The sequence below is a fragment of the Macaca thibetana genome, chromosome X (genome assembly GCF_024542745.1).
Source record: "Macaca thibetana thibetana isolate TM-01 chromosome X, ASM2454274v1, whole genome shotgun sequence".
NCBI lineage: Eukaryota > Metazoa > Chordata > Mammalia > Primates > Cercopithecidae > Macaca > Macaca thibetana.
Window position 1 is genome coordinate 14,408,226 of NC_065598.1, and position 13,987 is coordinate 14,422,212.

General features: G+C 35.5%; 1 protein-coding gene and 1 pseudogene across 4 annotated transcripts in view; both read right to left on the reverse strand.

Annotated features, from left to right (window-relative positions):
* Positions 1-316: 316 nt before the first annotated feature.
* On the reverse strand, positions 317-1,749 carry LOC126945363 (nucleophosmin-like; annotated as a pseudogene).
* A 4,397-nt stretch (positions 1,750-6,146) lies between these two features.
* FANCB (FA complementation group B) overlaps positions 6,147-13,987 on the reverse strand; it is a 32,424-nt gene continuing 24,583 nt past the window's right edge. For all 4 annotated transcript variants that reach the window (XM_050775279.1, XM_050775276.1, XM_050775278.1 and 1 more), the window contains 3 exons: positions 11,061-11,491; positions 10,708-10,945; positions 6,147-10,205 (listed from right to left, as the gene is read on the reverse strand). In XM_050775279.1, coding sequence (XP_050631236.1) covers positions 9,791-10,205; positions 10,708-10,945; positions 11,061-11,491 — 1,084 coding nt within the window. In that variant the 3' untranslated portion in view covers positions 6,147-9,790. The remainder of the gene's footprint in view (positions 10,206-10,707; positions 10,946-11,060; positions 11,492-13,987) is intronic.

The window sequence follows — 13,987 nt, forward strand, 5'->3', positions numbered from 1 at the left end:
AAGTGGGCGCATCGCTTGAGCCCAGGAGTTCCAGGCCAGCCTGGGCAACATGGTGAAACCCCGTCTCAAACAAAACAAAACAAACAAAAAAAACCACACTCTCTATATATATATGTACACACAAAAATTAGCTGGGCGTGGTGATGTGCACCTGTGGTCCCAGCTACTCGGGGGTGCTAAGCTGGGAGGATTGCTTGAGCCCAAGAGGTGGAGGCTGCAGTGGGCCGAGATTGTGCCACTGCACTCCAGCCTGGGAAACAGAGTGAGACCCTGTCTCAAAATAATAATAATAATAATAATAATCACCTGGGGAGCTTTTAAAGCGATGCTAAGGCTCAAGGCAAAACCCCCCTAAACCGTATGGATCAAAATTTTAAGTTGGGCTTAAGATCAGCAAAACATTTTAAGAAGCCCTTGGGTGATTCTTTTTTCTCCTTTATTAAAATAGTGAGTTTTATTTCACTTGTATATTTCTGTCTCCCCACCATTTCCATGTCTGACCACTGCTACTAATACGTCATAACATTCCATACATACTTAAAACCAAGCAAAGAGTGGAGTTCCATCTTTAAAAACTAAACAGGCATTTTGGACAACACATTCTTGGCAATGCAACCTGGACAACATTTATCAAACATAGTAGGGAAAGTTCTCACTCTGCATTATAAAAAGGAGAGCCAGATATCAACTGTTATGGAAATGAAGTAAGATGGAAAATTTTTAACAAATTGTCCAAAATATTTTCTTAAAGAGACTTCCTCCACTGCCAGAGATCTTGAATAGCCTCCTGGTCAGTCATCCAGAAGCAATTCTTCACATAACTGATGAACCTGGCTTCCACTCTGGGAAGAGAACCACCTTTTCTATACTTGCTTGCATTTTTGCTTTAATGTCTTCTACAGAACTAGGTCCTTTTGGTGTTTTAGGAGTTTTTTCCTGTTTTTTGAAGGATTCTTGTCCTTTTGCTCTTGGTGTTCATGATGGTTTTGAGTCTTTTCCATTCTGATTTGACTTGTGTGCATTTTTGGCTGGAGTATCTCGTATAGATTTCTTCACTGGTGTGGCGCTTTTTCTTCAGTTTCTTCATCATCAAAATCATCATCATCATCATCATCATCATCATCTTCATCTTCATCAGCAGCAAGTATTACTTTTTTCTGTGGAACCTTGCTACCACTTCCAGGGGCCAACCACTTTCCAGATATACTTAAGAGTTTCACATCCTCCTCTTCATCTTCTGACTCTGCATCTTCCTCCACAGTTACTAAGTGCTATCCACTAATATGCACTGGCCCTGAACCACACTTCAACCATAAGAGCACTGGTGGTGTTATTTCAAAGCCCCCAAGGGAAACCGTTGGCTCTATAGACATTTTCAAAGTTGCCAGTGTTACTTTAATTGGACTGCCTTCATAATTCATTGCCTCTGCTTCAACAATGTACAATTCATCCTTTGCACCAGCCCCTAAACTGACTGTTCTTAAAGATAACTGGTGCTCATTTTCATCATTATCCACCTTAAAGCGATCATCTTTGTCGGCCTTTAGTTCACAACCGAAAAGATAGTTCTGGGGCCTCAGGGGGCTCACGTCCACATCCATCGAATCTTCCATTGGGTAGCTACACACACTTAGATGGGAGAGAAGGTGGACAGAGACAAATGACCCCACTCAAGAGAACAGCCACACAGGACAGAATCACACCTGGGCAGGTGATTCTTATATGCAACTGTGGCTGAGAATTATTAGTGTAAAGCAGCAGTTCTCAAACTTGAGTGTGCATCAGAATAACCTAGAGGGCTTGTTAAGATACAGATTACCATGCCCAACTCTCAATTTCTGATTTAGCAGGTTTCAGGTAAGGCCCAATAATTAGCATTTCTAATAAATTCTCAGATGTTACTGATGCTGTTCCTCCAGGACCACACTTTGAGAACCACTGATGTAGAGAAAAAAAAAGTGACTGAACTGGAAACTCAAAAGGCTGCCCAGGGTCTCTTAAAGGCAAAATAATTCATTATCTCATACCCGTTAGGATGGCCACTATCAAAAGAACAGAAAATAACAAGTGTTAGGATGCAGAGAAATTGGAATCCTTGTATACTGTTGGTGGGAATGTAAAATAGTGCAGTTATTATTAAAAATAGTACAGAGGTTTCTCGAAAAATTGAAAATAAAATTACCATATGATCTAGCAATCTCACTTCTGTGTATATAGCCAAAAGAACTGAAAATAGGATCTCAAAGAATTATTTGCACACCCATGTTTATTGCAGTATTATTCACAACAGCCAAGAAGTGGAAGCAACCTAGATGTCTAACAGATAAACAGATAAACAAAATGTCATATATGCATACAATGGAATACTATGCAGCTTTAAACAGAAGGAAATACTGTCACAAGCTATGACACGAATGAACCTCAAGGACATTATGCTAAGTAAAATAAGCCAGGTACAAAAATATAAATACTCTATGATTCCACTCATATGAAGTATATCTAAAGTAGTCAAAATCACAGACAGTAGAAAGGTGGTTGCCAAGAGCTGGTGGAAGAGGGAGAGGGAACTAATGCTCAATGGGTATACAGTTTCAGTTTTGCAAGATGAAAAAGTTCTAGAGATCTGCTATACAACAACATGAATATACTTAACACTATTGAACTATATGCTTAAAAACTGTTAGGATAAATATAATGTTTTTTCAACCACAATAAATAGGGCAAAATAATTCAGATAATCACTTTTTAAAAGTTATTTGCTTTAATGTACATGCATATGTTATTTAAATTTTTACAACAAATTTTATTCTAAAAAGCTTTAAATATAATTATTTTAGTTCCCCAATAAAATAAACCAAATTTTCAATCAAGAAATACTTCAAAATCATGATTTAAATATTTTAGACCCCTTTTTGCTATTCAAAGTGCTTTGGTTTGAACTTCTTTGTGTAGACATTTTTCTCTGAGATTCTCTCTAAATGATGAGGTAAAACACCACGACATTAAAATACCACTTTAATCTTACAACTGCCCCAACATGAACTCCTTAGCTTTTGTCAGAACCCCAAAGAGTCCTCTTATCCAAAATTAAGAACTCCTGCTCTCAGAGGGTATCCCTACTGGGTATAGTGCCCTAGAAGGGTGTTCCCATGGAACTGCAGTAAAACTTTGTGTTAATTACCTCAGTGTCACCTACAACTCTGCAAGCTTTTTGAAAACCAAGAAGAGTCTTAAATTTATCTATCTTTGGCACCTAGATGTGCATGAGAATGTATTCAATGAAACCTCTATAGACACATGATTGAATAAAAGATCTCTATATTCCCTTCCACTTTGTACACTATTGATAATTTGCAAGAGGTGAAATGTTTTCTATAGGCATATCATTTGGAATGATTAGAGCAGGCAAAGGGTACAAATAGAAAACAGAATTCTACCTCCTTTTCTTCACAAGTGCTATAGTACTCATAGAGAATAAAGATGTAAATCTTTCTGGCTAGACACCTTGTACCTTTCCCTGGAATCCCAAGCCCTCAACCGCAGTGATCACCAGCCACTGACAAACACTTCAGAGATTCTCAGGACCTAGACACGTCTCAAAGAGAAACTACATAAAGGGCTATTTAGAGAACTGACACTTTCGTTTTAAAAATCCCCAAAACACGAACCAGCAATGGTAATGCAATAATTCTGGAGACTGGTGGTTCTAACAAAGACAACTGAGAGGAAATAGGGAACAGATACACAGGTATTTAGACATAATTGGAGGGAAGTAGTCAAGAGATAAAACTCAGCTGGGGCCATCAACCAACTCTAATAACTTGTTCATTACAGGATTTAGGATGATGTGGTCCACATTCTCCCTGACAATTCAATTATGTTAACAGATTTATACTTTTATAGAATTGTGTATTACATGTGACTTTCCCTTTTTAACAAAAAATGCATTTTGGTAATATACAACTGTCAAGACATGATAGTGTTTTATTACAAATTGACTTTATACACAGAATAGCATAGTGGTGAAAGAGCAAAGGTTCTGTAGCTAGACTGGATGATTAGAATCCTGGCTCTGTTCCTTACCAGCTATGTGACTTTGCATATATTATTTAACCTGTCTCAGTCTCAGTTTATTTATCAATAAATAGAGTTAGTTAACAGTATACATTTTATAACATCATTGCCTAATATAACTTTCTGTGATTATGGAAATGTTCTCTGCAGTGACCAAATGGTAGCCACCAGCCTCATGTGGCTACTGAGCAGCTTAAATGTGACTAGGATCAACTAAGGTACTAAATGTATAAACTGATTGTATTTTAGTTGATTTAAATATAAATAGTCCTATATGACTCATAGCTACTATCCTGGGAAGCACAGTTTTATAGGGTTGTAAGGATCACATGGGCTACGCATTCAGATCAATGTCTGGCACACAATAATCAATAAATATTAACTATTGATATTATGCACCATGTCATAGAAAATGGATATGCGAGTATGGGTTATAATTTTCTTTAACACTTTTCCTAAATATTGTGGATAATTCTTTTTCCTACTATTTATATTTACTGGCTAATTCCCCTTCCAGCTGGCACCGGCTTCAGGAAACACCTGACTAGCCTGCACACCAAGCCCTACCCACCCTTCCTGGGCCTAACGCATGTGCTGCATGTTGAGTTTTTCTTAAGATTTTTCATACTATTAAGAACACATTTGATCCTGGTCTGCTTCACATTCTACCACCACCATTACCCCCCAACCCCATCCCATCCCCAATGTTTTTACTACTTTTACCAGAATCTTTCAAGTATTAAAGCATATTGATTTCCTATTGGGATAATTTGTAAGATGATTTTATTATTGTACTTGACATAACCAGATTACTCAGTCATTCTAAATCTTAAAACATCTCATCAGGCTCACAAAAAAACCTACTAAAATTATAATCACCTTGTTTTTTAATGAGGTTAGAATGAAGTTAGAAAGGTTATCTTTTGTTTCCTAGTATATACTAAAAGGCAACCACTCATGTTTTAGCACGTATATGTTATCATTGAAAAGGTTATAAGCTCTAATTAATAATACTGTGCATCTCTTTTCATATAGCAATAATATTCTATTTCCTAAACAATCCCATGACATTAAACCAGTTGTTTCTAGCAGAAAGATTCCTAGAACAATACAAATTGATAAAGATTTCCTTCTCTTCCTACTGGAGACTATAGAGCTAGAACATGAGAATGGCTGTCAGGAGAAATGAGAACTGAGGCTGGGCATAGTGGCTCACGCCTGTAATCCCAGCACTTTGGGAGGAGGTCAAGGAGGGCGGATCACCTGAGGTCAGGAGTTCAAGATGAGCCTGGCCAACATGGTGAAACCCCATCTCTACTAAAAATACAAAACTTAGCCGGCAATTGTGACATGCGCCTGTAGTCCCAGCTACTTGGGAAGCTAAGGCAGGAGAATCACTTGAACCCAGAAAGCGGAGGCTGCAGTGAGCTGAGATCACGCCACTGCACTCTAGCCTAGGCGACAGAGTAAGACCCTGTCTCAAAAAAAAAGGAAAGAAATAAAGAAATGAGAACTGAAAGTCTGAATTCAGATATCTAAGAAACACTAGACAGATATGGCCCTTACATTTATAATTTTATATTCTAAAATATGAAATATTGAGAAACAAGTTAAATAATCTGACATATACTTCTACCCAATGAGGAAGGTATAATAAATCAACTGGCCTCATGTAATACCAGAGAGAAGCTAAGGAATAAAGAAAAGAAGATACAAAAAATAATTAAAGCATCTATTTTCAGGTATATACTACTATCAAGTATATAATAAATTGAATTATAAACTCAAAAAGAAAAAAAGCAAACCACTGCCCAGAAATAAAAGGGGCATATGGGGGTGGTGAGTGGATGGTTCTTTACTACTCTTTTTAAGGTAAAAGCATCCTGTTTCTGTAATAAACTGTTTCTATCCTGGGACTCCCCATGCTTTGTTCTCTGGGATTCTTTTTCCCATTTTTAACAGTTAGAAACAATTTTAACTACAAGTAATGGAAACCTTGAGTTCTGTTACAAGGGATTTTTTTTTTTTTTTTTTTTTTTGAGACGGAGTCTCACTGTCGCCCAGGCTGGAGTGCAGTGCAGTGGCGCAATCTTGGCTCACTGCAACCTCTGCCTCCAGGGTTCAAGCAATTCTCCCGCCTTAGCCTCCCAAGTAACTGGGACTATAGGCGTGTGCCACTACACCTGGCTATTTTTTTATTTTTAGTAGAGATGAGGTTTTACCATGTTGGCCAGGCTGGTCTCAAACTCCTGACCTCAGGTGATCCGCCCACCTCGGCCTCCCACAAAGTGCTGGGATTACAGGTGTGAGCTACTACTCCTGGCCAAGGAATTTTTTTTAAGTAATTGACAGTCCAGGAAAAGGGTGAGATTTAGATTTGATTCTGGGGTACAACAATAAAAAAAATTTGCATTCTATTGTATCAATTTCATTCTAAGCCTTGATTGCCTTGTGATTATAAGGTAACTCTCAACTTTTTAAATAAGGGCCACCTACCTTCAGTCCAACATAGTCTTTTTCTCAGAAAGAACCAAGCCCTTCCCCTCAGTCTGATTAGACCCATTTAGGTCTTGTGTCTACCGCAGATCAATAACAGCTGCCAGGGAAAGGTCTTGCACTAACTGGCTTAGATTAGTCAGGACTAATCTCTGGAACTAGGGATGGGATTCACCTCCCCAATCACATGAACTATGGGAAAGGAAGTTCCCTGGACAAAACGAGAGTTTCAGTAAGAAAAAGAGTGAAACAGATGTGGAAAAGGTAATCAATAGACTGCACTTCTCTCTCCTGACTGACCTGCTATCTAGTGTTAAATATTTTGACTGATTACTAATAGCATGCTTTACTGACCATAGCACTGCTTGTACATTTAGTGATACGTGGCTGTTGCTGTGGGGAAATGAATAATTAAAGTTAAGGATGCTAAAGAAACTTTCTAGCTGAACCTAAGGCCATCATGAGCCACAGTTATGCACACAGGTACTTTGGTCCAGCATAGGTGCTCACAGGTGTAGCACAGCAAAAAAATCTGAATAGTCAAAGCATGGTAGGGGTCTGATTTACCACCCTTACTAAAGTTCAGGACCTGAATAGTATGACACCCTTCTGAATAAAAAGGAAAGGCAGGATCATTGAAATAAAGCCCTAGAAAGTGACCAGACCATTAGCATTGCAAGGATATTCATCATAGTAGGATCTTACAGGACAGGGCTATTTTGTTGAGGCAGTAAAGCAATACAGCAACAAATATAGAAAGTCCAAAAATGGAAAACAGAACAAACCCTTGAAGAATTAAGAATACTGTTTATGTATCAGCATTCTTTCCATTGTACCACACTGTCTTTAGCAGAAGCCTAAAATTCTTCAGATGGGTTACACAAGAAAGATGTTTCACTCCCAAATTCTTAGAGTGGAAAGTAACATCTTCGTAATTTAGAAGACAAGGAAGAAAATAGAATCCTCTCAGTTTCTGATACTGTCCAAGTTTTAGGCAAAAAGGAAAAAGAAAGCAAAGTTTTACACAGGTTTCTAGCCAAGAGAGTTGGAAGTTTTTGTTTCTTCTGGGGAGAGCAGGGAGAGATGTAAGTTAATAGCATCTTTTCCTTTCTAACACTAGAAAAAAATGAGTAGTCAATTCTACATGGTATAAAGAGATGCTCTGAGGACAATAAGAGATTCACTTGTGTACTATTAGAATTCTTAAAGGGTCTACAGTGTTTGAAATAATTTGCAACAAGAGTACAGGATCAAGGTGTTTTCATGCATCTCCTTAGCTACATTCCAAAACACAATTCACTTTCAATTTGGCAGTGTGGATTTGGGAGGACTGTGTTTTTGAGAGGAGTCTCAGAGTTGTGACCAGGGCAGTAGTCAATAAAATACGCTTGTAGATGCAGAGAGACAACTGAATCATCAAAGTTGCAAGAGTGTCATTTCTTCAACTTTGGCTTTTCTAGTTTGTAGTAAGTTAAAAAAAAAATACTGGAGTACAAAATTCACTAGTAAGTTATTTGGCATATCTGTATCTTTTGGTTGCATTGATAATTTAAAAATAAGCAATATGTTATTTTTAGTATCTTAACTTCCCTACACATAAACTGTTACAATTAAATCCTGTTTAGTTTTTTTTTTTTCTAAGCAACTCTACTAACATGACTAGTTTTTTCACCACTTCTACTTTACAATTTACTTCCTGTATTTTACATTTGGTTGTTCTTTCAGAACATGTCATGGGCAGTTTCAACAGATAGCACATGACATATATTCTTTCCAGATTTCTACAATTAATCCTGAATTTATTCCATTTCCATTTGGAGAAAGTCTGAAATATTTTCCATTGACATTTCACAGGGATACAACTGTAGAGTTCTATCTCAATTTGCAATGGATTACTAGGAAAGGAGGTCCCTTATTATATGTACCATCATAAAAACCAAGACAAGAAACTAATAACCTATATTCTCTAAAAATCATGTGCATCACAAGATCATTAGGTATAAGCATTTGTAAGGCATGACAGAATTAGCACTTCACAGCTACAAGCACAAGATGCTACATTCTATAATCATCTTTCTTTCCTTCAACTGAGATGGAAACTTGCATCTCACTTAAGGATTTTAGAGCAAAAAGGATCAGGAATATTTATTCTGGCCCGTATCCTTTTGCGTCTTTTCTTTCTCCTGAAGCTCTCTTATTAATCCAGCATTCTTATTTTTCAAAGAAAAGACTAGCTTGAATATTTATCCCTTTGAAATGTATCTCATTGGACCCCTTATAAATCACTTCTTAACTGAAGTGAATTTTCATTTATTTTTAAATTTCTCAGTCCCTAAGGAGTACCATATTCTTTACGTTACTTTAGTTAGAATTTTATATTTTAATTTTGCCTAGAGTTGGAATTTCAGATAGTTTAAAAGCATTTTCATTGTTTTTTTTTTTTTTTTAAAACAGTGGCCTGTAAGGTATACTCAGCCTTTTGAAAGAGATACGCTTTTCTGAAAAATGCCTTACAATTTTTACATTCTTATAGACTTACATGATTTCAGGGCAGCTTTGTAATAACATTCAAATTGACAAGGGTTTCAAAAACTTTCATTTTAAAGGTCTCGCCCAGACAATCTGCCATTTAAATTTTTGTAGGAGAAATATTGATATTTACAGAAACTTGTGGATCCTTACAACCTTGCTTAATTTATCTATTTGAAGTTGATTTTTACATGCTAGGTTTTACTAAGCAGAAAGCAAGAAAAAAAATGAAGCTTTTAAAAGATTTAGACCAAAATACTATTATGCCACTTCAGTCTTCACTTAAGTAACTCTAAGACAGGATTTCTCAACCTCTGCATTACTGACATTTTGGGCTGGATAATTCTTTGTTGTAGGGGGCTGTCTTTTGCATAGTAGGATGTTTAGCAGCATCTCTGGTCTCCTCCCACAGCACCTGTGCCTCACTCCTTCCTGACCCCACAACTTCTGACAACCAAAAAAAAAAATATCTCCAGACATAGCCAAATGCCCCTTAGGGGTAGAGGAGAGGGAGACAAAATGGCCCTAGTTGAGAACCGCTGCTGTTTATTTTGTGCATCATCAAAACTAAAGATTCTACTACAGTAAGCCTCGGTGTTTATTTTTACAAAGGAGGCATATAGCAAGTAGAACCAAAATCTTATATGGTGGTGAAAACATATTTTAAAATATGATCAAATTGAAATTATAATTATAAATTACTCAGTTTCTGTGCAGCGAAGTCTGATTTCAACTGAACCTCAGCTACTTTTAAAGTTATTTCCCTGTAAAGGGCACCACTCACTTTTAGGTTCATTTGCAACATTTTCTTCTTTTCTCTCTGAAGTTCTTTTCTGTAGGGATGGATATTTTCCCTTCTGTCTGATAAAGCAGCCACGACGACACTACTCTTTCCTTTGCTCACTTCACACCTCTGCATAAAATTGCTTTCATGTTTAGCTATGGCAGAAGAAAGAGAACTAAGGGTGACTAGTTCCTTCTCCAAAGTAAATGCCATATTATCAATTAGGAAATTCTCACTTCCTGATTTTAGATTTTTGAGGAAACAGTTTATAGGGAGAATTCTGATGAGATTATGAAGGCACTGGAACATAACTGTTTGATTCCTAAAATAAAAAACCAAACAAAATATTACAAAAATTAGGACAGCACAAAGCAGTCATGTACAATATACTGCAGTAATCAGTTAATATTCATTTATAAACACCATAATGATAAACAGAACCAATTACGTATGTGAGAATTGATAAAATTCAGACTACAGCAATCAAATATACATATCCCATATCAAGTCAGTTAATATTAATCAGATTGTTTCCAATTAAATTTTTTTTTGCTGAGTAATAAGGTCAATATAATATTTTTAAAAATTTTACTGTGGCAGAGAGGTAACGGGAAATCTCAAAATAATTACTAGGCACTAAAAAAAGCCAAAAACAAATATAAAATTAAAGCAGAGATCTTCAGTTTCTAAATGAAGCCAATGTGTCCATTCATGCTAAGCCATGGCAATAATACAAAACCCATGCAGATCGCTGTTGAACCACACATTGATCACACTCATACACACTAACTTCTCTGGACTGATTACAATTTAATGTGCATTACCTGGAATAGATTATTAAAATCCCTTCAAATGGTGTTCTCTGTTTCCAGGTGAAGAGTGTCCCATAGAAACTTCCCGGCCTTTCACAAAAGTACACTTCTGGAAATTCTTTGATTATTTCACATTTCATATGTTCTAAAAGCCACACCTTCATTGAATTCAGGGCATAGCCAGGTGACATGATTTGAAAACAAGATTTGTGGAATGCTGCGAGAAGTGCAAACAGATCTTCCATGTGCTCTACAAAAAAAGTCACAAGCTCTATCATTAAACTCTGTCCATTATCAGATAAACAGAATTCTTAAAATTTTCTAATTCAATTAAATATATAATCTAAAAGTGCCAACAAAATTACCTATAGGTTTCTTCTTTGGAAACGTCAGTAGGTACTTCCCAGTTGAAAGATCTTCTAGACTTAAAAACACTCTGCCACACACAACATAACGATCTTTGGGACAGTTACCACTTTCTCTCTCCATAATGTGTAGCAGTACAGTGCAACAAAATTTACTGAATGCTAAAAGTGGTGAAAGAGATGTTACAGCAGTAATTATCTGTACACACTCTTTCTTAGATGGGTGTTCACAAACAAAGCTTTCCTCTTTCTTGCTATCAGGGGTCAACTTGACCCTTTTTGCTTCCAATCCTATTTCATCTGGCTTCAAGTATGGTGCTGGGAAAGGATTTGTACTCAACTTAATCACTCTATTTTGACACTTAAGAAGCCGAAATCTGGAGTCATGGGCTTGATCCATTAACAATGATAAAGTCACATCATTCAGGGACCTGTAAAAAACCCAGACTTTGGTTTAATCTAAAAGCTCATTCTTTAAAATCAAATTGATGATTAAATGTCATACAAACAACAGTAAAAAAAATGTTTATTCTTTCCTTTCCTAGAAAACATCATTTCAAATGTAAAATACATCAGAAAGTTAAGAGTAAAAGCCAAACACATTTTTAAAGGTCCTGTGATAGCACCTCTCTTTAAAAAGGCAAGCAAAACATTGTAAATATGCTAGGTTTTAGGAAAGCAAAATTTTTAAGATAGAGGAATGGTATTAGGAATAATAGTAAGAGAAATTAAAGAAAAAAAAATTTAAGGTAAAGGAATGGTAAAATAATGCCTGGATTTTATTTTTTAAGTAGGTCTTTTTTTGTCTCCTCTTTTTAAACAAAAAACCTACTCATTATTTTTTAAGAGTTTATTTTGGTAATACTTTAGAATGCTAATAGCTCTAAATGAAAAATTGTATTTTTTGTTCCTCTAAATGACTTGAATAAAATCTGTTTTTTCAGTCAGAATATTGTTTATCCCTCAGCAATTCTTTCCATATCTACATTTATAATAATTTACAAATATATACAGGCTTATTGTAGTATATTCCAGCATTGTCAAACAGGTAAGAATGGTGACATGACCAAAGAAAGAACTTTAATGTAGAAATTTAATACAGAAAACTCCTTTAATACAGGAATTTGACCATGTCTAATGAGTTATACTAAAGATTTTAAAAGAACTCAAAAATCTTCATTTGCACTAATTGAACTACTGTTTTGTTGGGAATGCTGTTTTATCAACACTACATATATACTGTAGAGTAATTATGTAGTAGGTACAACAGAGAATTGGAATTATCAACAGGGGAGAAAGATGATACAGAAAGAAGAAGATACATCATGATGATAAGCAAAAACCTTGAAGTTTTTACATCATGGTGATAAGTAAAAATGTGAAGTCCTTAATCTGAATTGGAAGTATCAGCATGGACTTACAGTATATTTTATCTCTAAATAAACCAAAACCACAACAAACCAAACTAACAAAACACATTATTTCCTACCTCTGCTTACTAAAAAGGCCCAGAAACAACAACCCATTCAGGATAAATAAGCACTTCTTGCACTCAAATTCTGATTTCTAAATTACAAATTATATTTGAGGGTCTAACTAAATAATTGATGAGAAGAGGTTTCTCTTTATAGAAGTATTCCAGGTAATAAATAAAGAAGCAATAATAGAATTAGAATACCATCATGTTGTAAAATGTAATGGAACAATGGAACTAAGCAATGAGCCTCAATAGTTGCTAATATCACAAAAGGAAAATGACCACACTTTATATACTTCCCAATGGAAGAAAGCTATACTATGAAGTATTCTGTTAACAAAAATCCAGGCATTATTCTGACCCAGTCTCTAGATCTAACCATCAACTTGGAGGAAATACAGGAGACAGAGAAACATGTTAAGCAATACCACAGGAAGTAATCAGCAAAATCCAGTCTATAGAACTTCACAGGGCAAACTGCCTGGCTTCTATAAAATATACTTTGCATTAAAAAAAAAAAAGACAGAAAAAGGATACCTACAGACTACAGATTACAAAGGACTTAGAGATAACAGTCAAGTCCAATTTATAGTCCTTATCTGACTCATGACTTGAAAAAATACTTTTAAATTCAGAAATGGGAAATTTGACCATTTACTGAGGGAATTACTGTTAATTTTGGGTGGGTAATTATATTTTTTAAGTTCTTATTTTTTAGATACATACACTGGAATAGTTACAGATGAAATAATATAATGCCTTTGAGTGCTTCAAAATAATCTGGGGGATGGGGGTGAGGAGTGCATGGAGGTATAGATGAAACAAGATTAGCAATGAGTTGATAATTACTAGAGCAGAGTGATGGGCAGAAGGGTTCACCACACTATTCTCCTTGTATGTTTGAAATGTTCTATATCTAAAAACATTTTAAGTAATTCTGTTTTGCATATGAAAAAAAATAAAAGACAAGACAGAAAATAGAGAATAAAAAATTACCAGGCAGATCTAAAAAAGAAAGAATAAAACTTATGATAATACAAATAATAATAAAACTTAGAAACTCAATGACTGGATTAAATAGCTGAATAGAAAGAACTGAAGATATAATTAGTGAAAATAATATAGATCAGAAGAAATTATCTAGATGAATAGAAAATATGAAACAGATGTTAAGAGACATAGAGTATGGAATGAGAAGGTCTAACAGAGTACTAACTGAAGTTCCAGAAGGAGACAGATACTAGAGAAAGTTAGGAAGCATCAGTATGTTGAGAATTAAGAATTAAGAATTTTTTGAATTGCCAGAAGAAAACAAAACAGTTTGAGGAAGCTCAACAATCTAAAGGAGGAAAAAAAAAAAAAGAAATCTGCACTTAATCACGTCACTGTCAAATATTTAGAAAAAGAATAACAGAACACATCCAAATAAAGTAAAAGTAAATACTAAGGG